The sequence below is a fragment of the Oncorhynchus nerka genome, linkage group LG28 (assembly GCF_034236695.1).
Source record: "Oncorhynchus nerka isolate Pitt River linkage group LG28, Oner_Uvic_2.0, whole genome shotgun sequence".
Lineage (NCBI taxonomy): Eukaryota > Metazoa > Chordata > Actinopteri > Salmoniformes > Salmonidae > Oncorhynchus > Oncorhynchus nerka.
This window is the reverse complement of record NC_088423.1, coordinates 50,936,597-50,957,921: the sequence shown is the minus strand read 5'-3', so window position 1 is coordinate 50,957,921 and position 21,325 is coordinate 50,936,597. Positions and strand designations below refer to the sequence as shown.

The 21,325-nt window shown below is 41.5% G+C and overlaps 1 protein-coding gene across 1 annotated transcript in view; it reads left to right on the top strand.

Moving 5' to 3' along the window:
- LOC115113382 (rab11 family-interacting protein 2) overlaps positions 1-19,250 on the top strand; it is a 34,064-nt gene extending 14,814 nt beyond the window's left edge. The window contains exons 3-6 of the mRNA XM_029640950.2: positions 524-930; positions 2,192-2,558; positions 8,626-8,689; positions 11,153-19,250. Of these exons, the coding sequence (XP_029496810.1) occupies positions 524-930; positions 2,192-2,558; positions 8,626-8,689; positions 11,153-11,380 (1,066 nt within the window). The 3' untranslated portion in view covers positions 11,381-19,250. The remainder of the gene's footprint in view (positions 1-523; positions 931-2,191; positions 2,559-8,625; positions 8,690-11,152) is intronic.
- Positions 19,251-21,325: the final 2,075 nt, after the last annotated feature.

Genomic DNA, 21,325 nt, shown 5'->3' with positions numbered 1-21,325 from the left:
GGAAATGTCAGACTCGAACAGTTTTTTGATCCCCACTTTTCTAATAATTTCTTCAAAATGAAATGGCTCAACTCACTTAGGTAGTACTCTCAGATTTCTGTGTTGTACGTTTACTGATAGTTTTTACCTCAGTCGATAGAGCATATCACTTTAGCCCATTTTTGAGCTAACATTTCATAAACAAAGCCTAGAATTTAGATGAATTAATTAATAGGCCTATATTTTACACTGATTTAAAAAAAATACTTACACCAATATTTCCATGTGGAAAAAGGTCTGAACATGTTCATAATTCATACATTTTTAAAAGGATGAATATGTAACCACCCCTGTTGCTATAACAAACCTAAATTATCTCAGAACAAAAACAAAAAGCTTTAACTTGAATTTGTGACGTTTTTACCACCCATTTAAGACCACTGATGTTTTCTTTGATGTTTTCATCTTATATTCCTGTATTCATTTTAATGTGCCACTAACAACAATTACCTGTCTATTAATGATCCCTATGTCCTTCTTTCAGCTGGTACTCTTTGGACTCCAGGCCAGGGAAGAAGAGGAAGGAGAGAGGGAAGATCCAGGTCAGCATCCAGTTCATGAGGAACAACATGACGGCCAGCATGTTCGATCTTTCCGTGAAGGACAAGCCCCGCTCGCCCTTCACTAAACTCAAGGACAAGCTGAAGGGTCGCAAGCACGATGGTGGCTTCTCCGACACCTCCTCAGCCATCCTGCCCCGCTCCGCCATGTGTGACTCGGAGACCCTTCGCCAGCCCAGTGCTCCGGACCATCAGCACCAGCCAGAGCCCAAGATCAAGAGACCGTTACTGGCCGGCTCCCATAAGCTTTCCGCTGCCCACTCCATGTCCGACCTCATTGGCACCCACTTCCGCCCCAAGCTGGACTCTATGAACTCAATCGAGGAGCTGGGTAAGGACAGCAGCTTCTTCTAGTGTTAGGCCTATTTTGTTACGTTACAACCTTATTATAAAATGAATTCAATATTTAGTTTCCCCTCAACAATCTACTACATACAATACTCCATAATGACAAAGCAAAAACAGTTTTTAAAATACATTTTTGCAAATGTAGCATTTAAAAAAAGAAATTATGATATCACATACACATAAGTATTCACACACTTGACTCAGTACTTTGTTGAAGCACCTTCGGCAGTGATTACAACCTCAAGTCTTCTTGGTAATGACGCTACAAGCTTGCAGATCCTCTCAAGCTCTGTCAGGTTGGATTGGGAGTGTCACTGCACAGCTATTTTCAGGTCTCTCCAGATATGTTTGATCGGTTTCAAGTCCGGGCTCTGGCTGGGCCACTCAAGGACATTCAGAGACTTGTCCCAAAGACACTCCTGTGTTGTTTTGGCTGTGTGCTTAGGGTCATTGTCCTGTTGGAAGGTGACGCTGCAGCAACTTCGCAACAAGATGCTGCCATCCCTGTGCTTCATGGTTGGGATGGTGTTCTTCGGCTTGCAAGCCTCCCCGTTTTTCCTCCAAACATGACGATGGTCATTATGGCCAAACAGTTCTATTTTTGTTTCATCAGACGAGAGGACATTTCTCCAAAATGTACGATCTTTGTCCCCATGTGCAGTTGCAAACCGTAGTCTGGCTTTTTTATGGCAGTTTTGGAGCAGTGGCTTCTTCCTTGCTGAGCAGCCTTTCAGGTTATGTCGATATAGGACTCATTTTACTGTGGATAGAGATACTTTGGTACCCGTTTCCTCCAGCAGCTTCACAACGTCCTTTGCTGTTCTGGGATTGAATTGCACTTTTCGCACGTTCAACTCTAGGAGACAATGCATCTCTTTCCTTAGCGGTATGACCGCTGCGTGTTCACATGTTTTTTTTATACTTGCGTACTATTGTTTGTACAGATGAACGTAGTACATTAAGGCATTTGTAAATTGCTTCCAAGGATAAACCAGACTTGTGGGGGTATACATTTTTTTTTACAGTGAATTATAAGTGAAATAATCTGTCTGTCTAAACCATTTTTGGAATAATTAGTTGTGTCATGCACAAAGTAGATGTCCTAACCGAATTACCGAAACTATAGTGTGTGTGTGTGTGTGTGTGTGTGTGTATATATGTACCCCTAAGGAGACATAATTTTTTTGTGTGATTAGTATTATTTCTATAAAAATATCAGTTATTTTGTTTGTTGTGTTTCTTAGAGAAAGGGAGTGGTGCCGCCCCTCACAGGCGCTCCCAGAGTGAGGTGCAAGGCTACCAGAACACAGAGGAACACTGTGACCCTTTTACTGATATCAGCGATGGCCTGCCGCAGAAGTACGCCACCCTTCCTCGCAACCGCAACCCATTTGAGGTGGAGCAGGGCCAGCTGTGGGACCAAGGGGAGAAGAAGGAGAAGAAGGAGAAGGTCAGCCTACTTGAACGTGTGACTGGGAAGAAGGAGGGACGCAAGACCGACGGGGGCCGTTCGGGCAGCTCTGGAGACCTGCGCTCGCCCAATCCCTTCAACAGCGAGTCTCAGGGCGACATCCAACCAACCAACCCCTTCAGCTCACACTACAAAGCAAGGTAAAGCTTTCCACGTCCACACAACTATGTTTGGTATCTAAGCCAGGGTCATGTTCATTAGGCATAAAACGGCAAAAAAAACTTACTGAAACACGTGGGGACTACCTGGGCTTAGCCAATAGGAAACTGACCTTTTCATTTTCCATTGAAAAACATTTTCCAACGCTTTCAATTATGTGCTTTAATGAACACGACCCAGATGCACATGTATTGCACAGTATTCCTGATCCCTTAGAGTAGTTTCAAATATTAGAAGACTTACACAACTGAATGGCTTTTGCGGTCAGTGTGCTTTCGTTAGGTCAGCTGGCTTATTCAGGACGAGTTGGGTAGCTAATACAACTAGAACTTCCACTACAAAACATTGCAACATGCTTTTAGAACACAAACAAAGTAGGCTGTCATTGTAAATGAGAATTTGTTCTTAACTGACTTGCCTAGTTAAATAAAGGTTAAATACACTGCTCAAAAAAATAAAGGGAACACTTAAACAACACAATGTAACTCCAAGTCAATCACACTTCTGTGAAATCAAACTGTCCACTTAGGAAGCAACACTGATTGACAATACATTTCACATGCTGTTGTGCAAATGGAATAGACAACAGGTGGAAATTATAGGCAATTAGCAAAACACCCCCAATAAAGGAGTGGTTCTGCAGGTGATAATCAAATCAAATTTATTTGTCACATACACATGGTTAGCAGATGTTAAAGCGAGTGTAGTGAAATGCTTGTGCTTCTAGTTCCGACAATGCAGTAATAACCAACGAGTAATCTAACTAACAATTCCAAAACTACTACCTTATACACACAAGTGTAAAGGGATAAAGAATATGTACATAAAGATATATGAATGAGTGATTGTACAGAGTGGCATAGGCAAGATGCAGTAGATGATATAGAGTACAGTATATACATATGAGATGAGTAATGTAGGGTATGTAAACAAAGTGGCATAGTTTAAAGTGGCTAGTGATACATGTATTACATAAAGATGCAGTAAATGATATAGAGTACAGTATATACATATACATATGAGATGAATAATATAGGATATGTAAACATTATATTAAGTAGCATTGTTTAAAGTGGCTAGTGATGTATTTTTACATCAATTTCCATCAGTTCCCATTATTAAAGTGGCTTGAGTTGAGTCAGTGTGTTGGCAGCAGCCACTCAATGTTAGTGGTGGCTGTTTAACAGTCTGATGGCCTTGAGATAGAAGCTGTTCTTCAGTCTCTCGGTCCCTGCTTTGATGCACCTGTACTGACCTCACCTTCTGGATGATAGCGGGGTGAACAGGCAGTGGCTCGGGTGGTTGTTGTCCTTGATGATCTTTATGGCCTTCCTGTGACATCGTGTGGTGTAGGTGTCCTGGAGGGGAGGTAGTTTGCCCCCAGTGATGCGTTGTGCAGACCTCACTACCCTCTGGAGAGTCTTACGGTTGTGGGCGGAGCAGTTGCCGTACCAGGCGATGATACAGCCCGACAGGATGCTCTCGATTGTGCATCTGTAGAAGTTTGTGAGTGCTTTTGGTGACAAGCCAAATTTCTTCAGCCTCCTGAGGTTGAAGAGGCACTGCTGCGCCTTCTTCACGATTCAGTTTGTCTGTGATGTGTACGCCGAGGAACTTAAAACTTCCTACCCTCTCCACTACTGTCCCATCGATGTGGATAGGGGGGTGTTCCCTCTGCTGTTTCCTGAAGTCCACAATCATCTCCTTAGTTTTGTTGACGTTGAGTGTGAGGTTATTTTCGTGACACCACACTCCGAGGGCCCTCACCTCCTCCCTGTAGGCCGTCTCGTCGTTGTTGGTAATCAAGCCTACCACTGTTGTGTCGTCCGCAAACTTGATGATTGAGTTGGAGGCGTGCGTGGCCACGCAGTCGTGGGTGAACAGGGAGTGCAGGAGATGGCTCAGAACGCACCCTTGTGGGGCCCCAGTGTTGAGGATCAGCGGGGTGGAGATGTTGTTACCTACCCTCACCACCTGGGAGTGGCCCGTCAGGAAGTCCAGTACCCAGTTGCACAGGGCTGGGTCGAGACCCAGGGTCTCGAGCTTGATGACGAGTTTGGAGGGTACTATGGTGTTAAATGCTGAGCTGTAGTCGATGAACAGCATTCTCACATAGGTATTCCTCTTGTCCAGATGGGTTAGGGCAGTGTGCAGTGTGGTTGAGATTGCATCGTCTGTGGACCTATTGGGGCGGTAAGCAAATTGGAGTGGGTCTAGGGTGTCAGGTAGGGTGGAGGTGATATGGTCCTTGACTAGTCTCTCAAAGCACTTCATGATGACGGAAGTGAGTGCTACGGGGCGGAAGTCGTTTAGCTCAGTTACCTTAGCTTTCTTGGGAACAGGAACAATGGTGGCCCTCTTGAAGCATGTGGGAACAGCAGACTGGGATAAGGATTGATTGAATATGTCCGTAAACACACTAGCCAGCTGGTCTGCGCATGCTCTGAGGGCGCGGCTGGGGATGCCGTCTGGGCCTGCAGCCTTGCGAGGGTTAACACGTTTAAATGTTTTACTCACCTCGGCTGCAGTGAAGGAGAGTCCGCTTGTTTTGGTTGCGGGCCGTGAGAAGACCACTTCTCAGTTCCTATGCTTCTTGGCTGATGTTTTGGTCACTTTTGAATGCTGGCGGTGCTTTCACTCTAGTGGTAGCATGAGACGGAGTCTACAACCCACACAAGTGGCTCAGGTAGGGCAGCTCATCCAGGATGACGCATCAATGCGAGCTGTGGCAAGAAGGTTTGCTGTGTCTGTCAGCATAGTGTCCAGAGCATGGAGGCGCTACCAGGAGACAGGCCAGTACATGGAGGAGGCCGTAGGAGGGCAAGAACCCAGCAGCAAGACCGCTACCTCCGCCTTTGTGCAAGGAGGAGCAGGAGGAGCACTGCCAGAGCCCTGCAAAATTACCTCCAGCAGGCCACAAATGTGCATGTGTCTGCTCAAACGGTCAGAAACAGACTCCATGAGGGTGGTATGAGGGCCCGACGTCCACAGGTGGGGGTTGTGCTTAATCCAGAGTAGAGGCCAAGGTACAGGATGGCAGGCAGGCTCAGGGATAGGCGGAGTGGTCAGGTGGGGGGCGGGTACAGGGTCAGGACAGGCAAGGGTCAAAATCCAGCGAGGACGATAAAAGAGAAACTGGAAAAAGCAGGAACTGAGACACAAAACACTGGTAGGCTTGAACAAACCAGACGAACTGGCAACAGACAAACAGAAAACACAGGTAGGAATGCACAGGGGATAATGGGGAAGATGGGCGGCACCTAGAGTTGGGTGAAGACAATTACGAAGACAGGTGAAACAGATCTGGGCATGACAAGCACATTATTTTACATAAAACAGTTTTTGGCACCAACAGAGATGGTCCCATCGCTTCGAACTATGCTACTATACTATGCTTGTGTTTAATGTATTATTATTTTTTACATTGATAGCCCAGTAAATCTTAAGTGTTATTACATACAGCCAGGAAGAACTATTGGATATACAGTTGAAGCCAGAAGTTTTACATACACTTCCAGAAAATGATGTCATGGCTTTAGAAGCTTCTGATTGGCTAATTGAGTCAATTGGAGGTGTACCTGTGGATGTATTTCAAGGCCTACCTTCAAACTCAGTGCCTCTTTGCTTGACATCATGGGAAAATCAAAAGAAGTCAGCCAAGACCTCAGAAAAAGAAATTGTAGACCTCCACAAGTCTGGTTCATCCTTGGGAGCAATTTCCAAATGCCTGAATGTACCACGTTCATCTGTACAAACAATAGTACGCAAGTATAAAAACCATGGGACCACGCAGCGGTCATACCGCTAAGGAAGGAGATGCGTTCGGTCTCCTAGAGATGAACGTTCTTTGATGCGAAAAGTGCAATTCAATCACAGAACAACAGCAAAGGACCTTGTGAAGATGCTGGAGGAGACGGGTACAAAAGTATCTATATCCACAGTAAAACGAGTTCTATATCGACATAACCTGAAAGGCCGCTCAGCAAGGAAGAAGCCACTGCTCCAAAACCTCCATAAAAAAAGCCAGACTACGGTTTGCAACTGCACATGGGGACAAAGATTGTACTTTTTGGAGAAATGTCCTCTGATCTGATGAAACAAAAATAGAACTGTTTGGCCATAATGACCATCGTCATTTTTGGAGGAAAAAGGGGGATGCTTGCAAGCCGAAGAACACCATCCCCCAGAAAAAGGGGAAAAAATGTATTTTTGTAGACCTCCACAGGTCTGGTTCATCCTTGGGAGGAGTTTCCAAACGCCTGAAGGTACCACGTTCATCTGTACTAAAAACAGTACGCAAGTATAATCACCATGGGACCATGCAGCCGTCGTGTGTGTATATGTATGTGTGTATATATATATATGCACACACACACACACAGTGCATTCGAAAAGTATTCCGATTCCTTTAGGTGCCTTCTGGAAAACTCCAAGTGGGCTGTTGTGCCTTTTTACTGAGTGGCTTCCGTCTGGCCACTCTACCATAAAGGCCTGATTGGTGGAGTCCTGCAGAGATGGTTGTCCTTCTGCAAGATTCTTCCATCTCCACAGACTAACTCCGGAGCTCTGTCCAGAGTGACCATTTGGGTTCTTGGTCACCTCCCAGACCAAGGCCCTTCTCTCCCAATTTCTCAGTTTGGCCAGGCGGCCAGCTCTAGGAAGAGTCTTGGGGTTTCCAAACTTCTTCCATTTAAGAATGATGGAGCCCACTGTGCTCTTGGGGACCTTCAATACTGCAGAAATGTTTTGGTACCCTGTATCGGAGCTCTACGGACAATTCCTTCAAACACATGGCTTGGTTTTTGCTCTGACATGAACTGTCAATTGTGTGTGCCTTTCCAAATCATGTCCAATCAATTGAATTTACCACAGGTGGACTCCAAGCTGTGTAGAAACATCTCAAGGATGATCAATGGAAACATGATGCACCTGAGCTTAATTTCGAGTCTCATAGCAAAGTTCTGAGTACTTATGTAAACCTGTTTTCGCTTTGTCATTTTGGGATATTGTGTATAGATTGAGTATTTTTATTTAATCAATTTTAGAATACGTCTGTAACGTAACAAATTGTGGAAAAAGTCGAGGGGTCTGAATACTTTCCGAATGCACTGTGTGTACCCATTGATTCTTGAAGAATCTAATTTATAGATGCCTGTCGTACTACATCATAACCCAAAATATAAGCTTGTTTTAATCCTTTCCTTGTGGATAATGTCAATTTAAACAAACACTGTCTAGCCTCAAAACAGGGTTAAAACTATAATCTTGATATCCTGGATGGTCAGACGCTCTGTCAATGAGTTTGTGAGTGGTTACATTTCTCCAGCGCCATCCCTCAGCTCCGCCACCAAATCAGTGGTGGGAGTGTCCACTTTGTTATTGTTCGCACTACAGATTGCCCCTTTAAAGCTAGAATCCTTAGTTGCTGCATCCATTTTAGACTTATAAATAATGATATATATATATATATATACACATTGATTCTTGAACAATACAACTTCTAAATGCCATGTGAGCTTCGGTCAACTGTCGTACCCCATCAGAACCCCAAATATATGCTTGATTTATTCCAATGTTTGTAAACAAATGAAATGTAGAGAAACACTGTATAGCCACATCATTTGTTAAAACTATAATTGTGATATCATGGGGTGGTCAGTCTTTGTATCCATAACCTTGTCTATGAATTTGAGTGGTTACGTTTCTTCACCCCGGTCCCTTAGCTTTTTTTTTTTGCGAAACTCTGGCGGTGAGAATGCTTTGTTATTGCTTCAGTTAAAGGAGTGTAGCTTTAAGAGAAGCTCGGCTTGATTAACAGACCCCTCTTAGCCACACTGAGATCTGTCACACAATTAACCTCTTAGGCCTATCGCACTGTAGGCGCTAGTCCATCGTCTTTACAGCTACCATCGTACACTACCGTTTGTGGTCATTTAGGTTTAAGACAAGATGATACAGGGTGGTTTAACCGTGTTGGTAAACATGATTTTATTTTATTTTTTATTTTTTTATGATTTTTGTCATTCCTTATTCTTGTATGTTTTGCAGTGATAAAAAGCCCACCAGCAATGAAGACATCCGGAAGGCGCGAGAGAAACATGGCAAGACAAATGTAAGAGCTCACCGTACACACTTTTAGTGACTCATTCTCAAACAAGGTTTACATTGGTAGGAATAACCCTTTCATAAAGACCAAGGGAAAAGATAAATGGGGTGAGAACGTCAAAAAGCATGGGCCTAGTTTCAGAACACCACCAACTTTTAATTGAGTAGCTCTCCCTGATCTTACATGACATTGCAGTTTGTGAGGTTGATCTCTGAGCTGTTCTCTTCTGTCTTTTACACTTCACGGTGAGTGTAATTTAACTAATTAACAGCTGAAAACAACGGCCATCATCTCTGATTGGCTCATCATTTAAAACCGTGTGAAGTTTCGGTCTCTCTAAGGTCAGGTAAAGTTATATTATATCGTACTGGTACCATAATTGGAGCACTATGTAGGGATAAATATGTGTGAAATTGTCATTGGATTGATGAGGGGGTTTATTTGCCACCTTAGTTTTGTCACCCCCCTCCAAAAGCACAAAACATGCTCTGCTGGTGCATAATTCTAGTAGTTGCTGGCAATTACACTCCTGAATTAGTTTAACATGGTAAGAGAGCCATGTCCAAAGTGATGTTGAAATGAGAAACCGGGATTCTGATAATGGCTTTCCTCACCTCTCATTGTGGGTGTTGAGGAGTTATCTTAGCCACATGTGCCCTTCCATACACTCTATTGCAGAGCCTAGCAGAAATGAACTGGCAGTTCCATTTCCTCTGCTTTCAGGCCCTTACTAATAAACCAGTGAGAGAGGAGGGGAAGGATAGTGAGAGAGTTCAAAGAACAGAGCTTTTAAATTCTCAAAGTAGACCTCATTAGATGTAGTAATGAGACAACTGGAGAATGCCAAGTGTGCTCGCCTTATCTACTTCTCACTACTGATCGCAGAAAAATTGTCTTCGCTTAGCTAGTTCATGGTCATTTCTAGGCATTTGTCACCAGCCAGTACAGCTTCTGGCTGTGTAGCTTTATATAATATCTGGGGCTCTTTGGTGTGTGTGAATTGGACGCCGTTGCTCATACAGTATAGTTAAACTGAGCTTGTAACTTGATTCATGTTCGGAAAATATCTGCTAAATTGGTTGTCCTGATGACTGGAAGTGCAAAAGGCCTATTTCTTAGTATATTTTCCCTGTTTTGTTTCTAAAAGCATGTTCAGTTCCCGAGTAAGCAGTCGCTAAACCCCCAATCACATTTTTCTCTGACCGAAAACAAGAGGCATATTGCGGAGTTACTTTCGACTTTGGCCTGCCAGAACGCTGACAAAATAACTTGAAGCTTACCTACGATGGAGGAATGCAGGACACCTAGCATGTCCACACTATTGAAAATGATGGAAATAAAGGTGCAGGCTGCTTAGTGTGATCCCCACCATAGTCTTGAATTGTTTGGACATAGACTCTAGTAATGGGACCCTCACATTCTGGTTTATCTTTGTTTCTCATACTAGGAAGAGAAATATAGTATACAGGTAAATATAGTCCGGCACTTCTTCACATCGTAGACACCGCACAACGATGGCAGCTTGATTTGGGAACGGGGAGGAGAGGAGACTGATAAGTGAAGTATTTTAAACAGGTTGATGGCTTTGCTGCTGTATCTGCCTGGGGGAGGATGTCCATTGTTGAAGCGATAACGTGGCACCTCATTAAAAATTATTGCAGCTCCTCTTGTCCCCCCTGTAATGAGAGAGGCACAGTCTACACAGACCGTTTTTCCTCTAAAGAAAAAAAACTAAACATCTTTGTTTTTTTGTGTTTATTGGCCTGATCCTTTGTTCCCGAAATATGCACTCTGCTGTTTCCCCTGGGAACGAAAAAGTCCCATTTCTAATCTTTATTGCTGTTTTCTAGGGAGTTTAATCTTAATGTGATGCTCTTGTCCACCAGCTGGTCAAGGTCTCAGTCGTTGCTGGTTTGTGGAGGACACGTGGTTTAAGATTTAAATAGGGAACAAGAGTTGACACGTTTATTTCCCCAGAACTGACACTAAAAACGTCAAATCAGATACCACGCCGCAGCATTACTGATTGTTCGAGCCATCTATCGTTTTCTGATTTAAATACCATTGACTTGAACAGATCGAGCACCTGAAATGAAATGGCATTGACAGTGCCAACACACCTTTTGGAGTGACATCTTATCACAGGCCCTCAATTAGTCCTGATTGCCACCAGGGTAGAAGAGATAAACACGTGCAGTAATGACATAGTTTGTGACATTATTCAAACACCTTTAATTAGGCAATTAGTCCATCTGCCATAATATGTGGGATTCCCTGGCCTGGCCTACCTTCAGTCTTGCTTTAGATACTATTTTTTTTTTTTTTTTTTTCTATTTTTACCATCTAGCTATGATACCCATTTGAGAGCAAATGGGTATCATTTGGAGTAGTACACTTTTACTGAGGTATTTGTAAATGGTGCTATCGTGGTTGAATTCATCACAATGGCTGTGGTTTGCCCCCCCGCAGGAGACAAAGCAGCCGAGCGTGGCCTCCTATAGCAACTTGTCTTTTGACGAGGTGGTGCGCGAGCTCATCAAGCAGAAGGAGGTGGTGAAAAAGAAGGACGCCCATATCCGTGAACTGGAAGACTACATTGATAACCTGCTGGTCCGCGTTATGGAGGATTCGCCGAGCATCCTACGGACACCCTACGAGCCCAACAGGAAAGCGGGGAAAATCTCAAAAAAGAAGTAGAGTCAAGGTAGAGGAAGGTCAAAAATAGAGGCTTGTAGTAACAGTAATGTCCCATCCTAGCCATTAAAAAAAAAATGTATTGTGGGTATGGAACAAAAAATGAAGAGACGGGGGGGATTGACCAATGCCAAATCAGTCGTTTTTGATTTCTTTACAGTAACTGCATTGATGCAGCTTATACTTTTTTTAAATAGGTTTTGTATGCTGTGATTTGAGTTTACACCAGTATCCCCAGCAGAATATTATTGTGGAGTGAAGTACATCCGACGACGTAAATATTTGACTTGCATTATAACTAACCCCATGGCTGTTCCATTATGATCGGTCGACTAACCTCTGAATCAGTTGCTCTGTTGATCCACTCATCCATTTTAATTTGAATTTTGCATGGCATTCCTTTTGTTTTTCAAATTCTGGCGAATTGAAAGAATGGGAAATTACCTAATGTATCTCACAAATTCATCAGAATACCTTAGCAGAAACCAGTGGGATTCAAATTAGCTATCACTGTGTTGACTATGTTTACCATTTATTACGAGATGTTGAAGAACAAACTAGTGGGGTTATACCTATGCCTGACTGTTTTCCCAATGCTTTTAATAGTGTATCCATGGCATACACTATTAAAGGCCTTGGGGAAACGGTCAGGGATGGTATAACCCCACTTGTGCACTTTCACACACGTAACATGAAAATCCCAGACAGCTTCTGTGGCGGTTGTTTGAACATAGAACCACCATCAAGCTAGATTTACGTTTGTAACACTAAGGCTATCTATATTTAATTAAATATTTAAAGGATGCACGTCTTCACCTCTCACAAATCAGTTGTACTGAGAAATTGCACGATTAGATTTTGTTTTTATAATGTCCTCGACTTCTAGTAAAAGAGAGAAACAACTTCTCTGATTTATGACTGAACTATGCCTCTTTTAGCCTCTCCATGAGGCTAAAATCTCTTGATTAGGTTGCCTTACTTTACTGACTTTATTGTCCCCATGGAGAAGTTTTGTTGCAGTGTCATGTACACGTTTAAAGTAGCGTTTAAATGCAAAACAAATTGACAATACAACTTTCATAACAGTTGCATACCAATAAAAAGAGACTAGCTTACTGGCCTTACTGGGTCGATGGGAACATTAGCCCGAGCTATTTAGGAGGGATATCACACCTGGCACAAATGATTGTCTAGTTCTGTTTTTCCTGCCGAGAGGTGCCCTATACCTGCGCCCAGAAGGGAGTAGTTCAAAGTCGCTAGGTGTAGAACTAAGGTTACCAAACCCCATTTCTAATTGCTAACTGACTGGAGAAGTTTTGTTTAAAGCCCCGATGCTCATTCTGAACGTTTAAATGCATCGCTTGCGGTGCGGTTTTTTGAAACATAAACATATCTTTCATATCAGTGAGAAATTATTTTTAAAAAACTCAATGTTTATAGGGTTATAGGGTTCCCACACAGCCGTATTTCCATGTTGCAGTGCTTTTTTAAACGGAAAACAGAGGCGTACCTGTGCTAATTACATATCTACCTGTGAGTAAACGGAAGATGGACGCCACAAAAGAGTTGTCACTGAAAATGTGTTAAAACACTGAACAGTAAGTGTATATTTTGCATTTATACAATTATTTCGACGTGATAAGGAAGAAGAGGGTTTTATGTTTCTAGAACCGTACCAAAATTGAAAATCGATTCACGTTGAGAAGTATTTGGTTGTTTTGGCTACCAGAGCTAATTTGCTAACACAACATGTAAGGTCTTTGGGACTACAAGGAGTAATGTTAGTCCATTATTGGGCTACAGTTGCTATAGTATTTTAATAAAAGGGTCTACTTTTTAATTTGATTGCGTGCCTCACTTTTCAAACAAAAAAACGTCTCCGTTAAACAGTTAATTAAATGTATATGGCCTAAGTGTTGAAACGTATCCAAACAATTGTTAAAAAACCAAAAGGTCATGGTCTAGGGGTGTGGATGAGTGTATCTGAGTGGGTGTGCGCGTGAATAAGTGCGTGGTGCAGAGACTCCATGCAGGTGGTCAGTCCAAATCAAGTGTTCCGGATATTTAAAATGTAACTAGGCAAGTCAGTTAAAAACAAATTCTTATTTACAATGATGGCCAAACCCGGAGAAACGCTGGGACAATTGTGTGCCGCCCTATGGGACTCCCAATCACGGCCGGTTGTGATACAGCCTGAAATCAAACCAGGGTCTGTAGTGACGCCTCTAGCACTGAGATGCAGTGCCTTAGACCGCTGCGCCACATAGAAGCCAAAATAATGCCGCCCTATTTAGAAATTGTCTCTGAGCCTGTTGTTATCAGACCTCATGCTCCAATACCGCCTCCCCGACGGTGAAGGGGTGAACCACTCGGGTGTGGGGTCCTTGATGATACTGCGGGCCTTCCTCAAGCACCGTTTCGAGTAGATGACCTGGATGGGCGGGAGCACGGTCCCAGTGATGTACTAATAACCAGCTGAGCTAGCAAACAATGTAACAAAAGTAGTTTTTCGGAATCAAAAAAATATACCAACAGTCTCTGTGTTTCAGGAATCACAGAAGCAAGCTCTCCTGGTGCACTGTTCAATCATTTAGCCATTTAAACATTTTGTTTTTGGATAAACTCACTTTTTGCAATGCCCTCAATGGCTTCCATGCTTTAAAACGTGAGCTTGTCCGAGGGGTCGGTCTTGACAACACTTTCTATCCATTGGAGCGCTTTGATTGATTGCCCCATTCTGCGGTCGGGCTTAGTGAAGGGTCAATTGAATAGGGTTTGCAATTTTTAATAGGTCTGACATGAAAGCGTGAACCAACATATAGCCATAACAAATATGGCCGCTTGATGCGGTATTCAACCCAGATGCTCTTATAATGTGAATGTAGTCAAGTATATGTTTACCAGATGCTCCAGAGGCAGTCGTGTGCTGTTGGCAGTGGTCAAGTGGTTGAGTACTGCAGAGCATTTAATGACTGTGTTTACACTTCAGACCAAGACGCAGGATTATGACACAAACTCTACACTCTGCCAATCAGCCCGGCACTGCGCTTACTGCAATACAAGATTGTGTTGATATACTGAAATGCAGGTATGAACATGCTGTTGTTGCCTGTCTGTGACTGATGTGAGCTTTTTGGCATTAGAATGGTTTGGACCTACAGTATCTGTTGACATTTGCCATCTTAGTACAAAAATATATTATTTAAAGGTACTCTTATGAGGGTAGGTACTACTGATTTTTAAAAAAATTTTTTACTCAAGGCATGCATTTCCAAACACGCATCCAAAAACAATGTGACACTGCATTCCAATTTTGTGACCTTGCAGTGAAAACTAAACAATATGTCAACACTGTATTCTTTGGTCAATTCTGATGATATGGAATGTCTGGGCATCGTGCAGGTGCAGAATGTAATTGAGTGGAGGCAAACTAAAGACACTGCTATTGAAGCCTCCCTTATATCTACACCAAAGTGAATTCATTCAAAGAGCTACCATTGTCCAGCATATCAACTCTGAAGTCATTGCTTTTGGGTTTGTTATTTTAGATCTTTCAGTGACTCTTGATGACTGTCGTTTTTGTTTTTAGGATCAAGCGCATTGTATGACCTTCATTTGCATTAAGTGTTATACATTGTCATACAGAAATGTGTATAAACCATTGGTCAAGTTATTCTCACTTTACTCTACTTGTAATGGCTTTACACAGACAGAAAGATGAAGTGCAATCATAATTTAGCAACATGTTTAATATTCTATTGGTGTCCACAAATGTGTTTACACTTTGAATCATTATATTGTGTACTCAAGTGGAACACGTCTGAATGACATCCGTTCTACTCTTGTGATATGTCGTTGTTTGTCGACAGAGAGAAAATATGATTCCGTTAGGTAGAAGTGGTTCAATTTTTGTTATATTTTAGATTTACTGATTCTTGCTTGAATTGTTTTTTTACTATTTGAAGGAAATATAATCAAGGTACCTAGCTACATAGCAATGCATTTGCAGGCTGATTTTAATGTATTGATTTCGTTAGAATGTTACACTGCCCATTGACAGATCAAAGTGCTCTTGACTAATTGCTCTCCACAAAGGCTATTGGTTATATTTTTACTAGTAATACACTGTGTACTAACTTAACACATCCAGAAAACCAAACTATCAGTACAGATTGTAACAAGGGCTCGAGTTAACCTGTTTATTACAATTTATCTGTGATCATTTATGACATTCATGTTTTACTGAATCATTTGTCATACATCCCTCATACTGTCCAAAGCAAGGACAAATATATAACATATCATGACAGTTTTACAATCAATGTAGGCCAACTCTGTTATGAAATATGTTATTGTAAATAGTACTATGATGACATAACAAACACTATCAGCTTGTCAAAAGACCAACCACCCTCAATATAATCATTTGTGTCACCGTGGTATATCGCTTCATAACACATACAATGTCTGTTCTGCCATAGCACACACATATTCTGCTGTTAACTTTACTGTCAAGTATCAATGTATGCTTTAAGCAGGCAGTCGCCCCGCTCTGTATGGTGTCAAATTTCTGAGTCTACTTTTCTTTAATAGTTCCCATACACTGTAATGCTTTTCAAAAAGGTTACTACTACTTAGTTATTACTTTATTACTGTAAGTAGGTAAAACTATTACTGTGTTACTGAAACATTTTCCCTCAAGATGTACTTCTTTTCCTAGCGCAAATGCCAGTGATGACAAACATGTCTCACCTAATTAGCAGAAAGGTTTACATTTTTGTCACATTTTTGTTTTTGTAGAATGTTGTGCCATTTACAGTGTTATATGCTTGGTGTTTTACATCAATAGGATTAATGTTACAAAGTTGTGTACTAATTGTATTGTGAGCCCTGTTGTGAACTATTGATTCCTCAGAAGTCTAAAACATTGACCACACTGAGTTGCATAGTCACACATTTTAGACCATTTTTGTTGCTTTTTCCTGTATTTTGTCCATTTTTTTTTATTTGGTAAACTTTTACATTCTAATTTTTATATTCTTTATTTGTATTGGTAAAATATGGTAAAGTTACTGAATGTCCACATATCAAGTCAGGATACAGCCCTAAGTGAACATGTGAGAATTTTACAACAAAACCGCCAGAGGCTTCAATTTCAGAACTGTTTGGATGACTCACTCTACATTTTAAAAAGGGCTATATCATTGCTTCTTCTTTTTTTCTTAAGTAACAAACACCGTTTACTGCAAAATCCTCCCAATTCAGTCACAGTTAACTAGGACAAAGATAATTTAATGGTATTCCACAAAATGCAAAAGCTGTCTTTTTATAAAGCTTGTCCTAGCAAGCATCACTGAGACACACTTTTTTTGTTTAATATAATACATTTAATTTTTGAAAAAAGCTTTCCCTCCCCAATTATTTTTCTCGCAATCTTTACCTAAATCTTCCTCTATTGAATGTAGGCTCTAAAGTGTGCCCTCGTTCATTATACTGATTATAGTTGAGCAACATTTCTTCCTCATGTTTTAAAATGTGACCTTTCTGCAGACCATATATTCAGCTACTGTTTTTACCATCATTCAAAATGACTTTATGTACATATACATTATTCAGCTGTTTGTATTTCACTTTGAATGTGTTTTGATGCAACAGAAATGACTTTATCCAGAATAAGATGACGTAAACACATGCTAACGAATAACAACAGATGTTTGTGTGTTGCGCTGTAAATTCAAAGGTAATTTTTTAAAGAATTTTTACAGCAACATTATAGCAGAACTAATACACTTGCTCCAATGAATCTTCCATTTTTATTGAAAAACGTGATGATGATAATGAAATCTCACAAATTCAATAATGGGGAAAAAGCTAGGACAATATTATTATTATTATTATTATGGGGGGGGGGCATATTCATTTCATGCTAAATGAGGTAATAGTTGTTTCTTCAGCATCCAACAACTAGGTTGATGTTGAAGTCTGACAGTGGCTACTTTGAGAGATCTCCATGGAGACCGCATCATCGAAAGCACTGAGCTCTATGAAGGCTGTTAACGCTTGCAAACAACTATAATACCAGTTTCAAGCCCACAATCACTGTTTCAGTTTAACATTGTGTAGTATTTAAAATCCCTTCATTGTGTTGATATACAGCTAAGATTGTAACCTTTTCTCCATGAGTTAATTCCACAGCACATCTTTGTACTTTTACTTAGCACTCATAAGTATTCATTAACTCTGCAGTTAGCTTGCATCTGAAATTGCACGTCAGTTATTTTTACAATACGGCTTCATACAATTTTTGTCACTTTCTGTTTAGAGAGCCATCACAGTTGCTCGTATCTTATATAAATGAAAAAATGACAGTATTTGATCAAATTCGAGATTGTACAATAATACAAGCAGGAATGTCTCCAAACGCCTCTTCTTTGTATGATGACAATGGTACTAAACTTTTCCTTATGCATTTCTTTAACCTTAGCTGCAGTTCACGAAGGTGGGTGTAAGTTTCCACAAGACAATACCATTTTTCACACTTTATGCAAAAGTATGTATGTCGGGGATGACCGGGCATCTGGGGTTGAGGGAAAGTATTGGTTTGTTTGGAAAACTGTTGATTGTGATACTGAGAAGACAAAAAATGAATGTCATGTCTATGTTGGTATACAAGGTATAATTTTGGGGACAACAATGCAGATTATGTAAAAAGCGAAGAATGGTGCTGCTTGACATGACTGCTTTCGAAAGCTTTCAGTGTAAACTGTATGTTTATTTTCCGTCTCTCTCACACACTGTCCCACCAAAAGCTGGTTGCTTCCTAACTACTTAAACAATTTTGGCATGTGGCATGGATGTACTTACATGAATGTCTTAGAGTAGAAATGTTTTAGGAATTGTCAGTGATCCATTGGATAACAAAATTGGAAGCCATAAACAAGATGATCGCATTGCTCTTTTCAATAAATACACTGTACTTCTTAAAAAAACAGTTGTTTTAATTAATTTACTAATGCAGCTATATTGCCTATTTTCATGATTATTTATAATACAATGTGCTTTTTCTGTATATAGGCACATACACAATACAGAAACAAATTTAGATGTACACTACACACCATTGTGAACAAATCATTGCAAAAGTATAGTGAATTTGGAAAGTATTCAGACCCCTTGACTTTTTCCACAATTTGTTACATTACAGCCATATTCTAAAAATTGTTTTTTTTTTAAATTCCCCCTCCATCAATCTACACACAATACCCCATAAAGAAAAAACAGGTTTTTATACATTTTTTATCAAATGTATAAAAAAAAAAGAAATCACATCTACATAAGTATTCAGACCCTTTACTCAGTACTTTGTTGAAGCACCTTTGGCTGCAATTACAGCCTCAAGTCTTCTTGGGTTTGACGCTACAAGCTTGGCACACCTGTATTTGTGGAGTTTCTCCCATTCTTCTCTGCAGATCCTCTTGAGCCCTGTCAGGTTGGGTGGGGTGTGTTGCTGCACAGCTTTTTTCAGGTCTCTCCAGAGATGTTAGATCGGGTCCGAGTTCTGGCTGGGCACTCAAGGACATTCAGAGACTTGTCCCAAAGCCACTCCTGCGTCATCTTGGCTGTGTGCTTAGGTTCGTTATCCTGTTGGAAGGGACCTTCTCTATTGACAGGTGTGTGCCTTTCTAAACGATGTCCAATCATTTGAATTTACCTCCGATGAACTCCAATCAAGTTGTAGAAACATCTCAAAGATAATCAATGGAAACAGGATGCACCTGAGCTCAATGTCTTGTCTTTTTAGCAAAGGGTCAGAATACTTATGTAAACAAGGAATTTCTATTTATTTGAAATAAATGTGCAGAACTTTTGAAAACTCTGTTTTCCCTTTGTCATTATGGGGTATCGTGTGTCGATTGGTGAGAACAATTATTGAATACATTTTAGAATAAGGCTGTAACGTAACAAAATGTGGAAAAAGTCAAGGCGTCTGAATACTTTCCGACTGTACATATATTGTAATCACCAGTCCATTGAATAAAAAGGAAAGTCATTTCCCTACATTCCATTCCTGTATTAATAGTCCGAATACACATTTAAGTATACAATGCATTACTCAGATTTCATGATTAAATCAAATCTAAATGTATTTGTCACATACACATGGTTAGCATATGTTAATGCGAGTGTAGCGAAATGCTTCTAGTTCTGACAATGCAGTAATAACCAACAAGTAATCTAACCTAACAATTTCACAACTACCTTATAGACCCAAGTGTAAAGGAATGAAGAATATGTACATAAAAATGAGTGATGGTACAGAACGGCATAGGCAAGATGCAGTAGATGGTATCGAGTGCAGTATATACAGTACATATGAGATGAGTAAAACATATGAAGTGGCATTGTTTAAAGTGGCTAGTGATACATTATTTCATCAATTTTTACATTATTAAAGTGACTGGAGTTGAGTCAGTATGTTGGCAGCAGCCACTCAATGTTAGTGGTGGCTGTTTAACAGTCTGATGGCCTTGAGATAGAAGCTGTTTTTCAGTCTCTCGGTCCCTGCTTTGATGCACCTGTACTGACCTCGCCTTCTGGATGATAGCGGGGTGAACAGGCAGTGGCTCGGGTGGTTGTTGTCCTTGATGATCTTTATGGCCTTCCTGTGACATCGGGTGGTGTAGGTGTCCTGGAGGGGAGGTAGTTTGCCCCCAGTGATGCGTTGTGCAGACATCACTACCCTCTGGAGAGCCTTACGGTTGTGGGCGGAGCAGTTGCCGTACCAGGCGGTGATACAGCCCGACAGGATGCTCTCGATTGTGCATCTGTAGAAGTGAGTGTGAGTGCTTTTGGTGACAAGCCAAATTTCTTCAGCCTCCTGAGGTTGAAGAGGCGCTGCTGCGCCTTCTTCACAATGCTGTCTGTGTGGGTGGACCAATTCAGTTTGTCCGTGATGTGTCCACCGAGGAACATGAAACTTACTACTCTCCACTACTGTCCCGTCGATGTGGATAGGGGGGTGCTCCCTCTGCTGTTTCCTGAAGTCCATGATCATCTCCTTTGTTTTGTTGACGTTGAGTGTGAGCTTATTTTCCTGACACCACACTCCGAGGGCCCTCACCTCCTCCCTGTTGGCCGTCTCGCCGTTGTTGGTAATCAAGCCTACCACTGTAGTGTCGTCTGCAAACTTTATGATTGAGTTGGAGGCGTGCATGGCCACGCAGTCGTGGGTGAACAAGGGAGTACAGGAGAGGGCTCAGATCGCACTCTGGTGGGTCTCCAGTGTTGAGGATCAGCGGGGTGGAGATGTTGTTACCTACCCTCACCACCTGGGGGTGGCCCGTCAGGAAGTCCAGTATCCAGTTGCACAGGGCGGGGTCGAGACCCAGGGTCTCGAGCTTGATGATGAGTTTAGAGGGTACTATGGTGTTAAATGCTGAGCTGAAGTCGATGAACAGCATTCTCACATAGGTATTCCTAGAACTATTTGTGTTGGATTTCTTGTCCAACTTTCTGTGCCTACCGTTGAGTGGCTGTTTTTGTTCTGGAGAAATTCCCATGCCTTCCCTGGAAAAAACGAGTGGCATAGTGAGACAATTGTGAGTGGCAAGGTTGCTCGTTAAACTTTGCCTCTCATTTGCTTATGCGTATAAGAAGTGGGTGTGAAATCATTCAGGACAAGCAACACTTGTGCTGTTTATAACCTGGTGCTTTTGTGGGCAGGTTTCGTTTCACCTTTCCAAATAGCAAGTTAAAACATGACCCCTCTTCTGTCACCCCGGCCAGCACCCAAAGACAGTAGGACTACATCCCAGCTCTCAGACAGCTGTCAGGTTAAAACCAAAGACTACAGTTTAGTCTGTTCAATAGAGCTGTTCAAGCTCAATAGAACTAAGAACAAGAGGCAGATAAAGGACCCTATTATATCAAAAACTTGTTACCCGGTTT